The sequence below is a fragment of the Ambystoma mexicanum genome, chromosome 8 (assembly GCF_040938575.1).
Source record: "Ambystoma mexicanum isolate Mex_15411 chromosome 8, UKY_AmexF1_1, whole genome shotgun sequence".
NCBI lineage: Eukaryota > Metazoa > Chordata > Amphibia > Caudata > Ambystomatidae > Ambystoma > Ambystoma mexicanum.
In genome coordinates, this window is record NC_090929.1 from 983,006,288 (window position 1) to 983,022,372 (window position 16,085).

Below are 16,085 nucleotides of genomic sequence, written 5' to 3' on the forward strand. Positions count from 1 at the left end.
AGGTTAGCAAGTGAGGCCGTTTTCATGAGCCGACGTATCGTATCAGGACACGTATGTGAGTCTAAAGGAGCCCCTACAACGCACTCATTCGATACTGAGACTACAGAGGACCGATTTAGGGACTTATTACTCTGAGTTCGAGTTTGGGTGTTTATGGCTTTACCCTCGTGAAGGTTGAAGCGTCCTGTAGCTGGCACAATGACTGGAGCTAAGCTAGCATCGGCCAGGGATGCCCCATTTTAGCCGCTGTCTGAGATACAGCTGGGCTCAGGGCACCGAGGCTCAGCATCTGATGGAGGGCTCATGACACACATTGAGCCATCCGGTTCATCTTGAATAATCAAGTTTAGCAGTTGGCTCCGGTAAATTCGGGGGCTTGCAGCCAACGGCCTTCACCGCTGCCATTTCAGCGACCGGCTGGGATGCATCCATGGGTGGACTGTAAGGTGGGAGTAGGTGGAATCAATATAATTGTGTCAATCATCGTACCTTGGGATGGACCATCCTGGCCTGCATTGGGAACATCCACAGCCGCCAGTAAGGCATAATTGACAACTGCATCTGTCTGATTCAGCTGAGGCCTCCTCCCCAGGAGCTCTGTCATCCGACTGCTCCTTTCTCCCTGTTTCTTTCATCATAACAGCAAGAGGTGGAGGGGCAGGGCCGGAGATGCAGCAGCTGAGGGCTCACCACCTCACCATAAACACGGAACACTCTGCTCACTCCGCTGAGGGGGCGAGTTTATATGCTCCTCCTCTGCTGCTGTTACAGGTGAGAATGAAAACCGACTCCGGTCTGTAATAACAAGGAGAGATGTGTATGAACAAGTTAGCAGCAAAAGTTTGCTGTCTGCATGAGGTGCATATTAATTTATATGTATCCAATATGGACCAGGGATAACATGCTTGCCACAATTTCATACCTCGTATTGCGTGTGAGCACATACTCTGGTTGGCTTATGCTGATAATACGATCCTGTTGGACTACAAGCCCATTAGTCTTCAGCATTCGCTGGATACATAACATACTTATGCGCCCAACTACTTGCTTATAAATTATAAGAAAACTAAAATCATTTTCATGGGCGTGCAAGGAAGAAGCAAACATAGTTTTAGTTGGTGGATTGGGAAGGAGGTGTTTGAAGTTGTGGGGACCTACATTTATTTGGGGGACCCGATTGCTTCCCTGCCCGGCCTACCCTTCTATGAAATGTATGTTACGCACAAAGTCCTCAGTAAGTGGTTACCAATTCACCAGTTTATACTAAGGAAGTGCAGCTATAGCGTTCAGAGCCTCCTCAGAATATATAAAGCCAGTGCCATTCCTGCAGTGCTATACTGCATCAAAGCCCTAGTTGTAGGCATTTTAAGTGGCATGACAGATTGGAGGGGAAACTGAGTTCCATCTTGGGGGTACCACGGGCGGTGCCGGTGGAGGCGCTTAAATGCAAGCTAGGCGTAACTTCACTCAGGGCGTTCTGGCTGCTCTGCCATAGCAACCTTGCAAACAAGCTTAAATGAACATGGCTTGGAAACTCCTCTGTTTTAAATCTGATAGCTTCGGACACTGGCAAGTCCACAAAACCTGCTGTATGCTGACCTGGAGGAAATGACACAGGTGCACTTAAAGGCTATTGGCCTCCTTCTCCAGATGATTATTGTCCAACAAATCTTCGTCAATGTAAAAACCGGGTTTGGGCCCGCTGGGCAAAGTTGCACAGCTTGCAAAAGAAAAAATGGTATGCTGAATATGCTAAATCTGGCTTTCCTGTTGGAAGTCCTCTACAATACCTCTTAAAGCCATGCTCTTCCTTTATTAGACGATTCATTATGCACATGCGTTTTAACATACTCCCCACCAACGAGTATCATATTCATTTTATTTATTTGTATATGGTAAAACAAAATTACCTTTACGAAAAAGAAAACCAACAACCATAAAATAGAAATTCACTACATTACAATTCAAATGATTTCATTACATTCATTCACAATTCTAGTTAACCAGATTACAGTGTTAAAATCACGATAAAAAGCATTTTATTTTCCACAGAGGGATCACAGCGATTTAAGAGCTTTGCCCAAAACCGATCAGTATTAAACTCGCCTTCATTCAGAACAAAAAGATCAAAACAATTAAAACGAAACTCAGTCAAGCCAATACATTCTGCCAAAAGATGGCAAAGCGATTCTACACAGCAAGAGCATTATCTGCAAAGGGGCATAGAACCTGGGATTCCCTGTCTAGCACCCAAGACTTCCCTACTGGGTAATACATTGGCTCGGTGCTTGGCCCTTTCCTTTTCTCACTCTACACCTCCCTCCTTGCCCCTGTTATCTCCTCGTTCGGCATTTCCCACCATTTCTATGCTGACGATACTCAGCTCTTCCTTTCCTTCTCTTCCTTCTCTCCCGACCTCCACCTTAAACTCTTTTCCTGTCTTACCGCCATAAAAAACTGGATGTCTTCCCGCTTTCTTTCTCTCAACACTAACAAGACTGAAGTCGTATTCTTCCCCTCCAATTCTCTTCACCCTCCATCTCCTCCACTTTTCATTCACTTTCCTCCTACTAATCTCCCTATCTCTGCCCACGGTCGCAACTTAGGAATTCACTTTGACTCCTCTCTCTCTTTTTCCCACCATATCTCTCTCACCTCTTGTGCCCCTCTCTCACTTTCCATGCTACTAAACTTTTAATCTCCTCCCTTATCTTCTCTCGCCTCTTCTACTGCTCCTCCTTACTCTTTGGACTACCTATTTCCCATCTCCCCCCCTCAAATCTATCTACCATTCTGCCGTCCGTACCCTCCGTCTCCTCACCTCCCGTGACTCCATCTCTGCTTCACTTTCCTCCCTTGGCTGGCTCCCTTTTCACTCCCAACTTAAGTTTCATTTCCTCTGCTTAGTCTTTAAATCGCTCCATGGTCTTGCTCCCCCTTATCTCTCCTCCCTCCTCTTTCTACTCTCTCTCCCGGCTCCCTTCGTTCTGCTGACCACTTCCTTCTCACTGTTCCTCCATCCCCTTGTGGCCCCTCCCGCTTACGCTCCTTCCAGCTCCTTGCCCCCCTGCACTGGAACTCCTTACCTCTCTCAATCCGCTCTATTCCTTCCTTCTCCTTATTCCGCACATCCCTTAAATCTCTCCTTCTCCATTCCCCGCCATGGAACCCTTCCCCCTTTTTGCTCCCCCTCGTTCTTTCATCTATCCCCTTGATCATCTCCCTCCCCTCTCCCTCCACCCCACTCATAACCCCTTTTCCCCTTCTGTTTCCCTCCCCCTTCTCCTGCTCACCCTTCCCTCTCCCTCTCAATTCTACTGCACTGCTCTCCCTCTTCCCTCCAGTTTAATTGCTCTTCTTACTGTTTTGTTGGACTGATTCATAACTGTAATTTGCTTCTACTGTTATGTTTTATGTATCAAGTTGTTTAAATGTTCAGCGTTTTGGAGTAAAGTGCTATATAAACAAAATAAATACAAATACATTCTATTAATTTAAAACGTATCATTTCCATCATATACTTTATAGAAGGGCGCAAATTAAGGTATGGACACAGTTGGTTATACGCTCTTATTTCATATTGTAACTGTTGGAACAATTGGTATTCCATTACCTGCACTCTGTTCTTAATCCAATCTGTTTCAAAAACAATTTTCTTGCTGTTATACAAAGGTGGCAAAAGCTTCTGGCGGTCCAGATTGTAATCACTCAAAAGCTTTATGAACACCTGTAACCATTCTGTTAAAACATTACATGACTTGTCCAACATAACATCTTGTAACTCAGCCAGGACACAATTTTCAGGCGATTGTAAAAGTGATCTCAAAAGTTGCATCCTCTTCCAATCCGCACGAGCCTACATAGAGTATATAAGAAAAATAAACCGAGACCAATCCCATCTCGTGCCTAATTACTGGCATGGGTATACCCTTTGGGAGAAGCAACCTTTTCTATATCACTGATTCAACTCTTCGCCATTCATTCGCCAATAAGCCGTATATAGCCCTATAGAGTAGTCTCAGAACTGATTTTTTTTTTTCATTTTTTTTATGGTCAAATTTAACCATTGGGGCTGCTGAAAACCTGCAAAATTTCCTATCAAAAGCTGCGCTCTCACACACATTCATTCTTGCATTGTTTTATGTTTGGGCTGATTGCATTTGTTTTTTTCTGCACTGAGCTCTACACCCAAATATTTACATGTCTGGACAACTTCCAAGAGCTTCTGTGCTATAGACCAGTTATAATTATTTAGTTTCCTTTTTTCACCATAGTTAATCATGAAAACGTTTGACTTATTTGCGTTTAGTTGTAAGTCTATTGACGTAAAATGCGCTTTGGTAGCTGGCAAGGCCCTTTAAAGGCCAATAGGGGTCAATTCAAACAAAACTATATTCTCTGCGTATGCTAAATAGTTAATTGCCAGGTTTCCTAATTTAGGTGCAAAGTTTCTCTTTAAAGATTTTCCCAAAGTCGTTAATATATTGATTAAATAAGAATGTCGCCAAACGCTTCCTTGGCGTAAACCACAGCAGCTCTGTATCCACCTAGTAAAGTTCCCCTTTTGATCCAGGCATACCCTAACCTTTGAGTCGTCCGTATCACCAAGCCAGGGGGCCATCCCCTGTCACCCAGCTTAGCCCAAAGACGAGCCCGATTTACCTTGTAAGCCTGGGAGATGTCGAGGAATGCACAGTACAGCACCTTTTTGGTTGTTTTGCCTGAATCTGTAATAAATGAATCACGAAACAGTTGAGTAGTGCTCAATCCCGGACGGAAGCCAGAATGAAATTTTTCTAAGCTACCGTTCTCACCGGGTCAAACACGCCACCGCTACAAAACAATAGCCCCAAAAATCTTACTCGAAGAAGGGAGACAGGTCTATAATTGAATGAACTCGACCTGTCTCCCTTCTTGTACAAAACTACAAAATTTGCCTTCCCCCACAAAGGTGGAAAGCTATTTGTCCTCCGGATTTCCTGAAATAGGACAAGTAAAATCACAGCCCAAAGATTCGAGTTAGACCTTAGCGTCATATTTGCTGAGCCGTCCGGGCCTGGAGCATTCAAGGCCTTGCTTTTTTAAAATGAGTTCCTTAATCTCCCATAAGTATACCTCCACCGCTTTTATCCATGGAGTTTAATACATAGGGACTCCTTCCTTTCCCATGATTTCATTGTACAAGGATGAAAAATGATCTTCCCAGCCTTCAGAATCAATTAGATGGCATTGAAGAGCACTTTGGTCTACCGGTTCCTTAATCAGCCTCCAAAAAGACGAATTATATTTATGCACAATAGAGGAGAGTATTGCTTCAGCATCGACAATATACAACAAGAACCGATAATCCTTAACCCAGTTGTTGTATTGTTTTTTCAGGGCCTTAACATTTACTTCATCATGTGAAGCCTTCCTAAACTGTCTTTTAAAATATCGCTTTTTTACTGAACGAGCATTATCATAGTTCTGTTTTATGCCTCTGCCACCTAGTCAACCCGCTTTTTCCCACAACTTTGGGTATAAATAAACTCCCCAGGGCCCTTTGTACTGCTTTATCATAGGTTAAGGGATTTAGTAACTCATCATCCTCTATAGGTCCCATATAGAAGATACACTCATTAAACTGAAGAGACCGTGCTAGCTTCCAAAACAAGGCATGATTTATTTTGTTAACATCCACCTCCAGCAAAGAGCCCAGAGATTCTTGAGCTTTTAGCTTTAATCCCAAACTTAACACTAATATCTGATGGTCACTTGAGCTCCTAGCTGTCACTTTTAGGTTGTTCCATTTCCAATAAAGAGCTTTAGACAGGAAAGCATAGTCCAAAGTAGACCTCGAGCGTCCTTTCCCCAGGTAATTTGCGGGTCCTATTTTCTGTCATGTTACCAATTACCAAGATCAAATCCCAACTATTCATCTCCACTCATATTTTTGTCCCTCTCATCTTTGCTCCACAAGTTGTCTTAGCTCCATTTTATTCCCGGTACCAATGTGGGTCCAGACACTCACTATTAAAATCAACCACCATGACTACCTCAGTATTTGTGTCTTCCATGGTATCTGATACAAGAGTAGAAATGCCATTTAGAAAAGTTTCAATCTCTCCCTACTTTGGGTTAACGTAAACATTAAACACATAGCAGCACAAAACTTTGTCAAATTTTTCATTAGGTCCAGTCAATTTAACCAGTTGGATATCATCTCTCCGTGTATCTACCCTTGCCAATTTATAACCAATTCCGCTCTTAATGGCACAAAGAAGGCCCCTTTTGGGTGGCTCTGAGGACCTTGAAGTGCTTCAACTATACATACAGTCTAACCATCAATATGAGCACAGATGTTATGCAGGTTTCCTGCAGACAAATCACAGAGTAATGTAACAGGCAAAGTCAGATTCCAAAAACGTGTGCGCTCGACAGTTCCATGAGGCCATACAAAAAGTGTCTATTCATTTAGAATTCATTGAATTTTCTCCACCCCATTCAAACCAGACAGGATATTCTTCCAGTCATAATTTGAATACTCTATTTGGGTTATCATCAATAACCTTTCTCATCAAGTATCATGGTGCATGGGCTGGCATTCCCACAGACTGTAGAATATGCCACCTGTGGGAATATGCCAAGCGGCTGAGAACAGTAGACATTTACTACTGAAGTGCCCAGCCCTGTGGGTCCTTCATCGAAGTGCATATCTAAAATTGGTCTCCAATTTAGACCAACTCCATACAGACCAATTTTGGAGTACAATCTATACTGCATCTTTGGTGGCAATGAATGGGCTGCAGCATATGTCTGGAGGGAGGCCTCCTAAGACTAGAAAAATAGCCAGTCTGATAGCCATCCATTGACACACACATCTTCTCACTCTTCATTTACATTCTATAAGTGATTACGCTGTATGAAATGTTCTGTCCACACTTGTTATTATCTGTTGTAATTTGAACGTTGTTTTCTATATTGCAAATGTTAAATACACATTAATCAGTACATTTTTTTTTTTAAAAAAGTACAGCCTCAGAGGCGCACGTGGTGATGGCATTGTGTAGTTATCTATAGACACAAGGATTATGGGACATTTCAGGTTCTATATACCCAGGGCTGTGATGGAAATGTGATTTAAAAAATGCGGTAAGGGTTCTGTCGGAAATTGAATTGTCTTTATAAGTGTTTACTATGGTGAGGAAGGGTAGCACGAAGACTAATGAACATTCCTGGTAAGTAGTTATTTACGTTTGAAAATGAATGTATTTGGAGTTTGTAATTTGTTTTGAGATAATACATGATACGATTTTAGTTTACTTGTGAGGTTCGTATTCCGTCAGACCGATCACTAACTGTAATCCACGTTTCAGTTGTGTTTTCGTGAATGGAAAGTCCGGCTTGCTTTGAGCGAGGTCCTTCTATGATAGTTCCCCCTCCTTTTTGTCTGGATTGCTTTTAGGCTTGTAACTTATTAGAAGACACCACATGTTGTATCTTATTACAAAACGCCAAATAAATAAATGAACATTTTACCTAAGGTTTATTTTAAAATGTTGTAACGTCGTTGGTGGTTTAACACATCAAAGATACATGCAAGGTTACTCAATTCCACTTCCGGGCACACCAACATGGTCAGTGGGGGTTTAGGAGGACGAGGGTGGCAGGGGAAGTATGGCCAGGGTTCTAGGGGTAAATAATACAGCAGTTATTGATATTTTATTTCTATCGCGCTCGCACTCAAGTGTTTCAGAGCAACAAGGCAAGGGAGGGGAACAGGGGAGAACAAAACAGCATCTTACTGGGTCCAGTGACATTGAGAACGCGCAAGTGGGCGGGGGAGGGGAAAAGTGCATGGAAGGTACGAGAAGTGGAAAGTGCGAAGCAGAGGAGAAACAGATCAATAATAAATAAATAATAAAGGCAACCAACTGTAGTAGTGCAGCCAGCAATTTGCAAGTGCTAGGTTTAAGGCAGCAGAAAGGGTAGGTCTGATAAGTGCAGGAAGAAAAAGGGTGGGAGGCTGTATGGGTACAGATACAGACCCCAGTGCAAGGGGTGGCCTGGGGGCAGTGCGGGAGGGTGGCAGGGTGAGCAGGTACCTGGGCCCGGAGGACAGAGCGTGGCCGGATGCACAGTGCCAAGAGAGATGGTGTAAACATTAGTTCTCGTTAAAGTGCTGACGTTTTTCATGTGTTGTAATGTTTAATGAATAGGTATACGAGGCACGTCCACGGTTCAGATAGAGGTGCCAACATGGTAGCCCTCCCAGAGATGGTGGTTCTAAGGTGCGAATGTGGGCTCTTCTCTTTAAGCGCCTCGTCACTTTTGCCAGGCCTTTTTGTTCTTTGAAATCCAAAGCACGAGCATTTTAGACATGGAATCATTGGATTGAGAACATAATGATTGAAAAGCATCACACGAAAGGGACGAGTGTATATTTGATCTTTCTTTCCGAAAATGTGTACAAAGTTTATTTTGATTCCAACATCTTGTGTTGCTCAATTTTTAAACTTATGTCTCCAATCTGTATCCAAATTGCCCATACTGGTCTATTGACACTGTAGAAGCCAAAGTTCTATATCGAACATAGTGTGTCTATTTAAAACAAAACTCTAATGTTCAAATACCTTAATTTGTCTTTGTAATACAGGATCTAGTGCCATGTTTTACCTGGCGGCAGCAGTCTCTGATTTTTATATTCCTGCTTCGGAGATGCCAGAGCATAAAATTGAGTCGTCCAGTGGGCCATTGCAGGTAATCTCACCAGTTAAATGTGTGATAAACAGTTGATGTGAACAACTGAAAGTCACACGTCGAAATTATTATAGAATTTCTGCAGCTAGAAATTGTATATGTATGTTTTCCATTTTCCGAATAGACTTACTGCAGTTATAGATGTATTTACAACTAGGCCCAGGCCTAAGGGGGCAGTTTGCCAGAGGAGCCGCATTTTATTCCAGTTTATTTTCAATGCACTGGTTTTCATTTTTAAATATAAAGTTCATTATGTTTTTCCAAGTCTGGCTGATCCACAACACTGCCCAAGGGATTTTGAGCTGTTAGCAGTCATTCCACTGACAGTTAAAGTCTTTCCTGGCCAAACATATTTATGTTTGATATTAAGCTTTATTGATGGGGTGACCTTTGTATTACAAAAAATGTTAAAAAAAAAAAAGGAAATGCGTGCCAAACCCAGCGTGCTTTAGGTATTTAGTGATTCGGTCATCCAACTCTCATAGACATAAAACAGATATAAAGCTCTTTGGTTAGTCTTCTCTTCCCACAATGTTCTTTTAATAAGCAAAACCTCATTGGTTTTATTGGTGCCACTTCACATTATGTTTGGAGTTAATGCTAAACAATACACACATACACTGTAATAAGCAATCACTTTTATATTCAAATGCACAGCATGTATTTTTTAAACCGTTACAAAAAGGAGGGTTTTCCCTTCAGAAAAGTAACGCTTATAAATGATGGATCATTGTATTTATTTATTTATTGGACATTTCTATGGAGTCTATACAAAAGTATTTTCAGGCGCCACAAGACAAGAAGGGGGCAGGGGGGAGCATGGAATATCATAAGAAAAACCTCAAACAAGAACAAGGACTGTTCTATTGGCCTTGTGACAATCTACTGAGCAAGTGCTAAGGAGATGAGTGCAAGGGGGTGGGGGTAAAGGGAGAAGTGCAATAGTGGGGGGAATGTACGTGGCAGGGGGGAGAGGTGGGAAAGTGTTGTACAGGCCAGGCGGCCAGTTCCAGGTGAAAGAGGGGTGGCAAAAGTGCAGTGGGCAGGCGAACTGGGTAGGGATAGTCCGAGAAAGGTAGCCCAAAGGCAAGTGCTGGCGAAGGATGCTGGGAGAGACTGGTAGGGGGGTGATCTGGTCCCTGTATGACTCAGATGGGACCAGGCACCAGTCACAGTGACGGGTGGAGAGCTTAGCAAGGGAGGGGGAGATCGAAGGCCGAAGAGAAAAGGAAGGTTTTGAAGTTTACGGAAGATCTGGCTAAAGTCCGATTGGGAGAGGGAGGCTGTTCCAGTAGCAGGCACCAGCTGAGGAGAGGGATCTACCCGCAATTCTCTGCTTGGAGAAACTTTTGACCTGCAGAGAGCTGGAGGTAGAGGACCAAAGGGTTCTGGCTACGCTGTATTTAGCGGTGGAAAGCTGGATGTAGAGAGGTCCCAGGCCCCAGACAGCCTTGTGGATGATGCAGAGGGTTTTGAATTTGATCCTTGCAGTCACTGGGAGCCGGTGGAGATATTAAACGCATGCCTATGCTTGCACAGAGTTCCCACTTCCCACAGGTGGCACTAAAAGGATGTTCAGAAGCAGGTACTAATTTCTCTCCCTAGCTCCACATTTCAGAGGTCTGTGGCAGCCCAAAAGCTGCAACCATGAAATGGATCATAGAAAAGTTAAAATGGCGCAGAGTAAATCTAAATGCACAAGTGCATCAAAAAACCTGTGAAAGGATGCCCAAAGCCATAAAACGGTGGAACAAAAACTGCGTGCCAAAGGTACAGTTTCCCAGCTGTAAAGAAGGTGTCCAGTAAAGATATGTCCATTCAGCCATCTTTACAAAAGCTGCTCAGTGCTAAGCAGGCAAATGACATCCCTGCTGGGTTCATCATGTGTCTTTGATGACATTCTGCTGCACGCTCAGTGTAAACTACCAGGAGAACCAACTGCAAAGTATGTTGCACAATGCATAACTATGATGTTTATAGGGGCGTGGCTTGGCGGCCATGCAAGCGTGAGCGAACTCTGAGAGGCTCCCACTCGATCCGGCTAATGATCCTGAAAAAAGGCAGAAATACACGTCGGAAGACCGAACGAACGCCAGGGAAAGGCATCGGAAGGCTCAGGGCGCATACGGGAGAAGACCCGAGAAAAATCGGAAGCCGGAACGAGCGAAAACGGAGAGGGATAGATGCGTGGCGACACCAACAAAATGGCGGGCACGCAACACTGAGACCACGACCCGCGTCCTGAGACACGAAGGAGGACGCGAAGAAGGACCGGAGGTGAAGGGAGAGACCGGAGGCGACGGGGGAGGCAGCCGACCAACACACAGCTCCGGCAGAACCGGAATACTTCCCGAGCGACGCGGAGGAAGGAGCCCGCGACGGCACTGCAAGCAGCCGCGCTGCGTGGAACTGGAGCGGGCAGAGTCGCCGCGAGAAACGGGAGGCGGCCCACAGATCAGATCGAAGAAGAGCCCTCCCCTGCCGGCGTGGAGGTGAGCGACTGTAACGGAGACCCGGCGGAAGAAAGGGGTGCGGCAGTGACCGGGACGTCAAAGCCCGGACCCAGACCCGGACCGAGGACCGAGCGGAGCCTGCGAGGGGAGCTGCGGCCGAACTGGGACGGCGTAGAGACAAGTAGGCGCGAAGTACCAACTGCGGGGAACTGCAGCGAGAAATTAGAAGCGGCCCACAGGTCGGACCGAAGAAGAGCCCTCCCCTGCCGACGCGGAGGCGAGCATCTGTAACGGAGACCCGGTAGGAGAAAGAGGCACAGCAGCGACCGGGACGCCAAAGCCCGAACCCGGACCGAGGACTAAGCGGAGCCTGCGAGGAGAGCTGAGGCCGCACCGGGACGGCGCAGAGCCAAGAGGCGGCCGCTGACATAACGACAGGGAAGTGAACCAAAGGGGACACACACAGAAGCAGACCCCGGCCCAGCCGGCCGCCTCAGGACAATAAGTAAGAGAGCAAAATAACCCCCGAGGCGGCTCCTCAATAGAAGCACGAGCTACAAATTCAGCTGGTAAGACTGGCCGCCCGCTATAACGCCAGGACAGGGGCAGTGACCAGGGGAAGAACCGCCCCACGGTAAGATAGACCGCAAGCACCCACGGGTGTGCGAGAAGACAATACAGCAGAGAGACACGGTGGAAGGGCAAATACAGAGAGACAGAAGGAAGAAGCTCATTAGAGGCCAACGCACGGAAGTGTGTAAGTGAGGGCAAAGACCGCAAAGCAGAGCCCGGGCAAGTAGGACTCCACTACAGGCCAAGACGAGCAGGTATCAACATGCCAGACAAGCCAAAGAGCGGCAGAGGGAGACAGACTGTCATGGAGACATTTGCCTGCAAGAGTGATGACCAGCAGCCTGAGGCGGAAGAGAAAGACACGCCAGAGCCATATGTCACGCAAGGAGAGATCAGGCAAGTGGAAAGCAGCATATTGGAAGCCATAGAGGCGCTAAAGACGTCAATAGAAGGCAAGCTAGATGCAGTAATGGTGGATGTGGGTCTCCTCAGACAAGACACGAGGAACCTGGCGGAGAGGATGACAACAGTAGAGCAACAAGTGCACAGCAATTCAGCGGAAGTATCCACCTCGCGTACACAAATGTCAGAAGCAATAGAGAGAATCAATATACTAGAACGCAGAGCGGAAGACGCAGAAAGCAGGGCCCGACGTAACAACGTACGCATAGTAGGGCTGCCGGAGGGGGAGGAAGGAAGAGACCCCACGAATTACATAGAGAACCTCCTGATCCAAGAAGTAGGAGCCGGGACCCTGTCCCAGGGCTTTGTAGTGGAGAGAGCGCATCGGGCGCTAACCAGAAAACCGCGCCCAGGAGCACCACCGAGACCAATGATTGCAAAGATCATGAACTTTAAGGACAGGGAGAAAATCCTGACTTTCTCGAGAGAAGGAGGGAGCATAACAAGAAATGGGGCCAAGATAACGGTGTATCCAGACTATACGGTCCTTGTGCAAAGACAGAGAGCCCAGTTCTGGCAGACCAAAGGGCGCCTTCGAGCGGCAGGGGTGAAATTCATGCTGCTGTACCCAGCCAAACTTAAAATACTGCATAACGGAAAGACACAGATCTTCGAGACAACGGCTGACGCCCAGGAGTGGATGGACCAACAAGGGATTCCGCAGCTGGCAGAGGGAGGCGAGCAAAACAGAAACTCCCCCCGGCGAAACAGAGAGTGAAACCAAGCGCGATGTGCATACCCAACGCCACAGCAACAGAGCAGTAGAGACACCCTGCCGTGAAATACCGGAATAGGGTGACCGACAGCCTCCAAGGTGAAAAGCCTACAGTAAAGAGAATTGCAGGAGGAGCGAGAAACTCAGGGAAGCGGAACCGCCAAGACCCACAGTGGAACCCCAGTTATGACAATGTTTATAGTGTCAGTTTTGAGACACTACGCTGCGACAGGCAGGCCCAAGGAGAGGAAGACGGCACCTGGAGAGCGGTGGGGCCCGAGCAGGGGGAGGGAGGCTGGGCGTTTGTTGAGGTTCTTTTGGTTAACAGTTATAGCAGTTGGAGAGTTAAGGCTAAGCCCGCAGGAAAAAGAGGAAAGCAGAAGGAGAAATAACAGTTGTCATACACAAAGAATCATTATGGAAGACAAACACAGGGAACAGCACCCACAAGCAGAGAGCTGGCGGAAAGCACGAAACGAGACTGTCAACAACGGAATACAGCGAACAGTAGGGGAAACGACCCGAGAGGGCCGACGAACAGACTATTTAAATTCCAACAGGCAGAAGAAGGGGTACAAATTCCTGGCAAGGGTAAATCGAGGGAATGGAACACTGAGCAGGCCCATGGGAAAAAAAAGGCCTCTAGAGCGAGTCTCCATAAGGACCGAGACGACCTGAGGATTGTCACGTGGAACGTTAGAGGGATGAACGCATATGTCAAGAGATTGAGGATATATACCTGGTTGAACAAAACAAGGACCCACATTGCAATGCTGCAGGAGACACACCTGACGGCCGCAAAACAAGCCAAGATAGAGAAAAAATGGGGTGGTCAGATGTATAGCGCAACATACTCCAATTACGCAAGGGGAGTAATGACCTGGGTCGCTCCCGGAATCCCATTCCAGCTCATCAACCAAGAAAAAGACGCGGAAGGCAGGGTCCTGATGGTCCATGGGATGCTGGAAAACCGGGAGATATGCCTGGTGAATACCTATGCCCCCAATCATGACGCGACGGCCTTCTTCAGGACACTCCCGCCCCGGCTAGCCCCGTACAGGAATGCTACGATGATCTGGGCGGGCGACCACAATTGCACACTAGACCCCCGGCTAGACAGGTCGGACAATAAGCACAAGAGAGCGGCGCCACCAGCGAGAGCACTACGACAGATGTTAGACCAACTCGAGCTCGAAGACATCTGGAGGAAGGTACATGGGGAAGAGAGGGGATACACGCATTACAGTGCCCCACATGGGACATTCACACGGATAGACTACCTTTTCACGGGCAAGGAGACACTGGGGGAATTTACTGAAGCACATATACATGCGCGAACCCTATCTGACCACGCCCTCCTGAGAATCACATGGGAGCACACACACAGGAGAGCCCCTATACCCACGTGGAGATTAAGGGCAGAAGCGTTACTAGATGGAGGTTTCCAAGAATACATTCAAAACGTAATAGAAGATTACTTTCAGCATAACGCGGGTAGTGTGGAAAGCACGGGCACGGTATGGGAGGCCTTCAAGGTGGTGGTCAGAGGTGAGGCGATGGGGAAGATGGGAGGCCTTAGGCGAGAAACCCTAACGCAACTAGGCGAGCTGGAGAGGGAAATCGAGAGAGCTGAGGAGCAAGCGGGGGAGAGGGGAGCGGAACAGGGGAACCTCACCACCCTGCGACAACAGTGTGTAGAGACCTGGGAAAGACTAGGGCGCCTTGACTATGGGAAATATATACAGAAATTACACGCCGAAGGGGACAAGCCCAGCAGACTCCTGGCCTGGCTAACCAAACAGGATACTAAGCGGGAACCGATCAACGCAATCCAAAATAGACAGGGAGAGGTGATAAGATCCCAGGATGGTATAAATGAGGTGTTCTCGCAATTTTACGAGGACTTATACTCCAGGGTCCAGGAAGCGGAGGAGGGGGACCTGGAGGACGCCCTCGCGGAAATCAGCCTCCCACAATTGACGGAGGAACAGGCCCAAATGTTAGAAGCCCCTCTCACTGTAGAGGAACTAACAGAAGTGATTACCCGGTTACCGACAGGGAAATCTCCGGGGCCAGACGGGTTGCCATGCGAATTTTATTAACAATACAAAAACGACATAGCCCCGAGACTGCTGGAAACATTAGAGGAAGCATATGAGAAAGGAAGACTCCCGAGAAGCATGTCAGAATCGATAATAGTCCCCATCCTTAAACCAGGAAAGCCACCCCTCGAATGCGGCTCCTACAGACCGATCTCCCTAATAAACCAGGACTCCAAGATCCTGACGGCGACATTGGCTAACCGCCTCAAAAAAGTGCTACCCACCCTGATCCACACAGATCAGACCGGGTATGTACCGGAACGAAACACGTCCTGGAATCTACGCAGACTCCATTATGTCATAGAAAGGACAAACCAAGAGGGAGGGGAGAGGGCTGTGGCTTCACTGGATGCAATCAAAGCATTCGAAACGGTGGGATGGGACTGGCTCCTGGGAACGCTCGCCCACTACGGGATTGGTCAAGGGTTCATACGATGGATTGAACTATTATACAAGGATCCGAGAGCGAGGGTCAAGACAGGTAGACAAGTTTCTAAGGAATGGGGCATAGAGCGAGGCACAAAACAGGGATGCCCCCTGTCTCCAATGTTATATATTCTGGCCCTGGAGCCGTTCGCAGTATTCCTAAGAACGGATTACAAGGACACGGGCATAGAGATACATGGGGAAACACATCAGATATCCATATACGCAGACGATATACTCCTCTACATACAGAACCCACGCGCTCACCTGCAGGACTTGCTGGAAGCGCTGAGCGCGTTCGGTAGGTTGTCCGGAATAGTGGTCAACAGAGAAAAATCCTCACTATTTCCCTTAGCTGGCCTACGCGCAATACCGACAGACCAATTGCCGCACCTAGGTATCGCATGGACCCCGAACACCTTTAAATACCTGGGAGTAGACATTTACCACGACACCACGGAAACACATGCAGGTAATACACTAGCAGCCTTGAACAAAATCGAAAACGCCATGAAATTTTGGCAGACCTTACCGTTGGGCATGATAGGCCGAGCGGCACTGCTAAAGATGACGGTCCTGCCCCGACTTTTATATTACTTTACAAACATCCCATAT

General features: G+C 46.9%; 1 protein-coding gene across 2 annotated transcripts in view; it reads left to right on the top strand.

The window, feature by feature from the left end:
* Window positions 1-16,085, top strand: part of PPCS (phosphopantothenoylcysteine synthetase) — a 151,482-nt gene that overhangs the window by 66,625 nt on the left and 68,772 nt on the right. For both annotated transcript variants that reach the window (XM_069610890.1, XM_069610891.1), the window contains exon 2: window positions 8,636-8,739. In XM_069610890.1, the coding sequence (XP_069466991.1) occupies window positions 8,636-8,739 (104 nt within the window). The remainder of the gene's footprint in view (window positions 1-8,635; window positions 8,740-16,085) is intronic.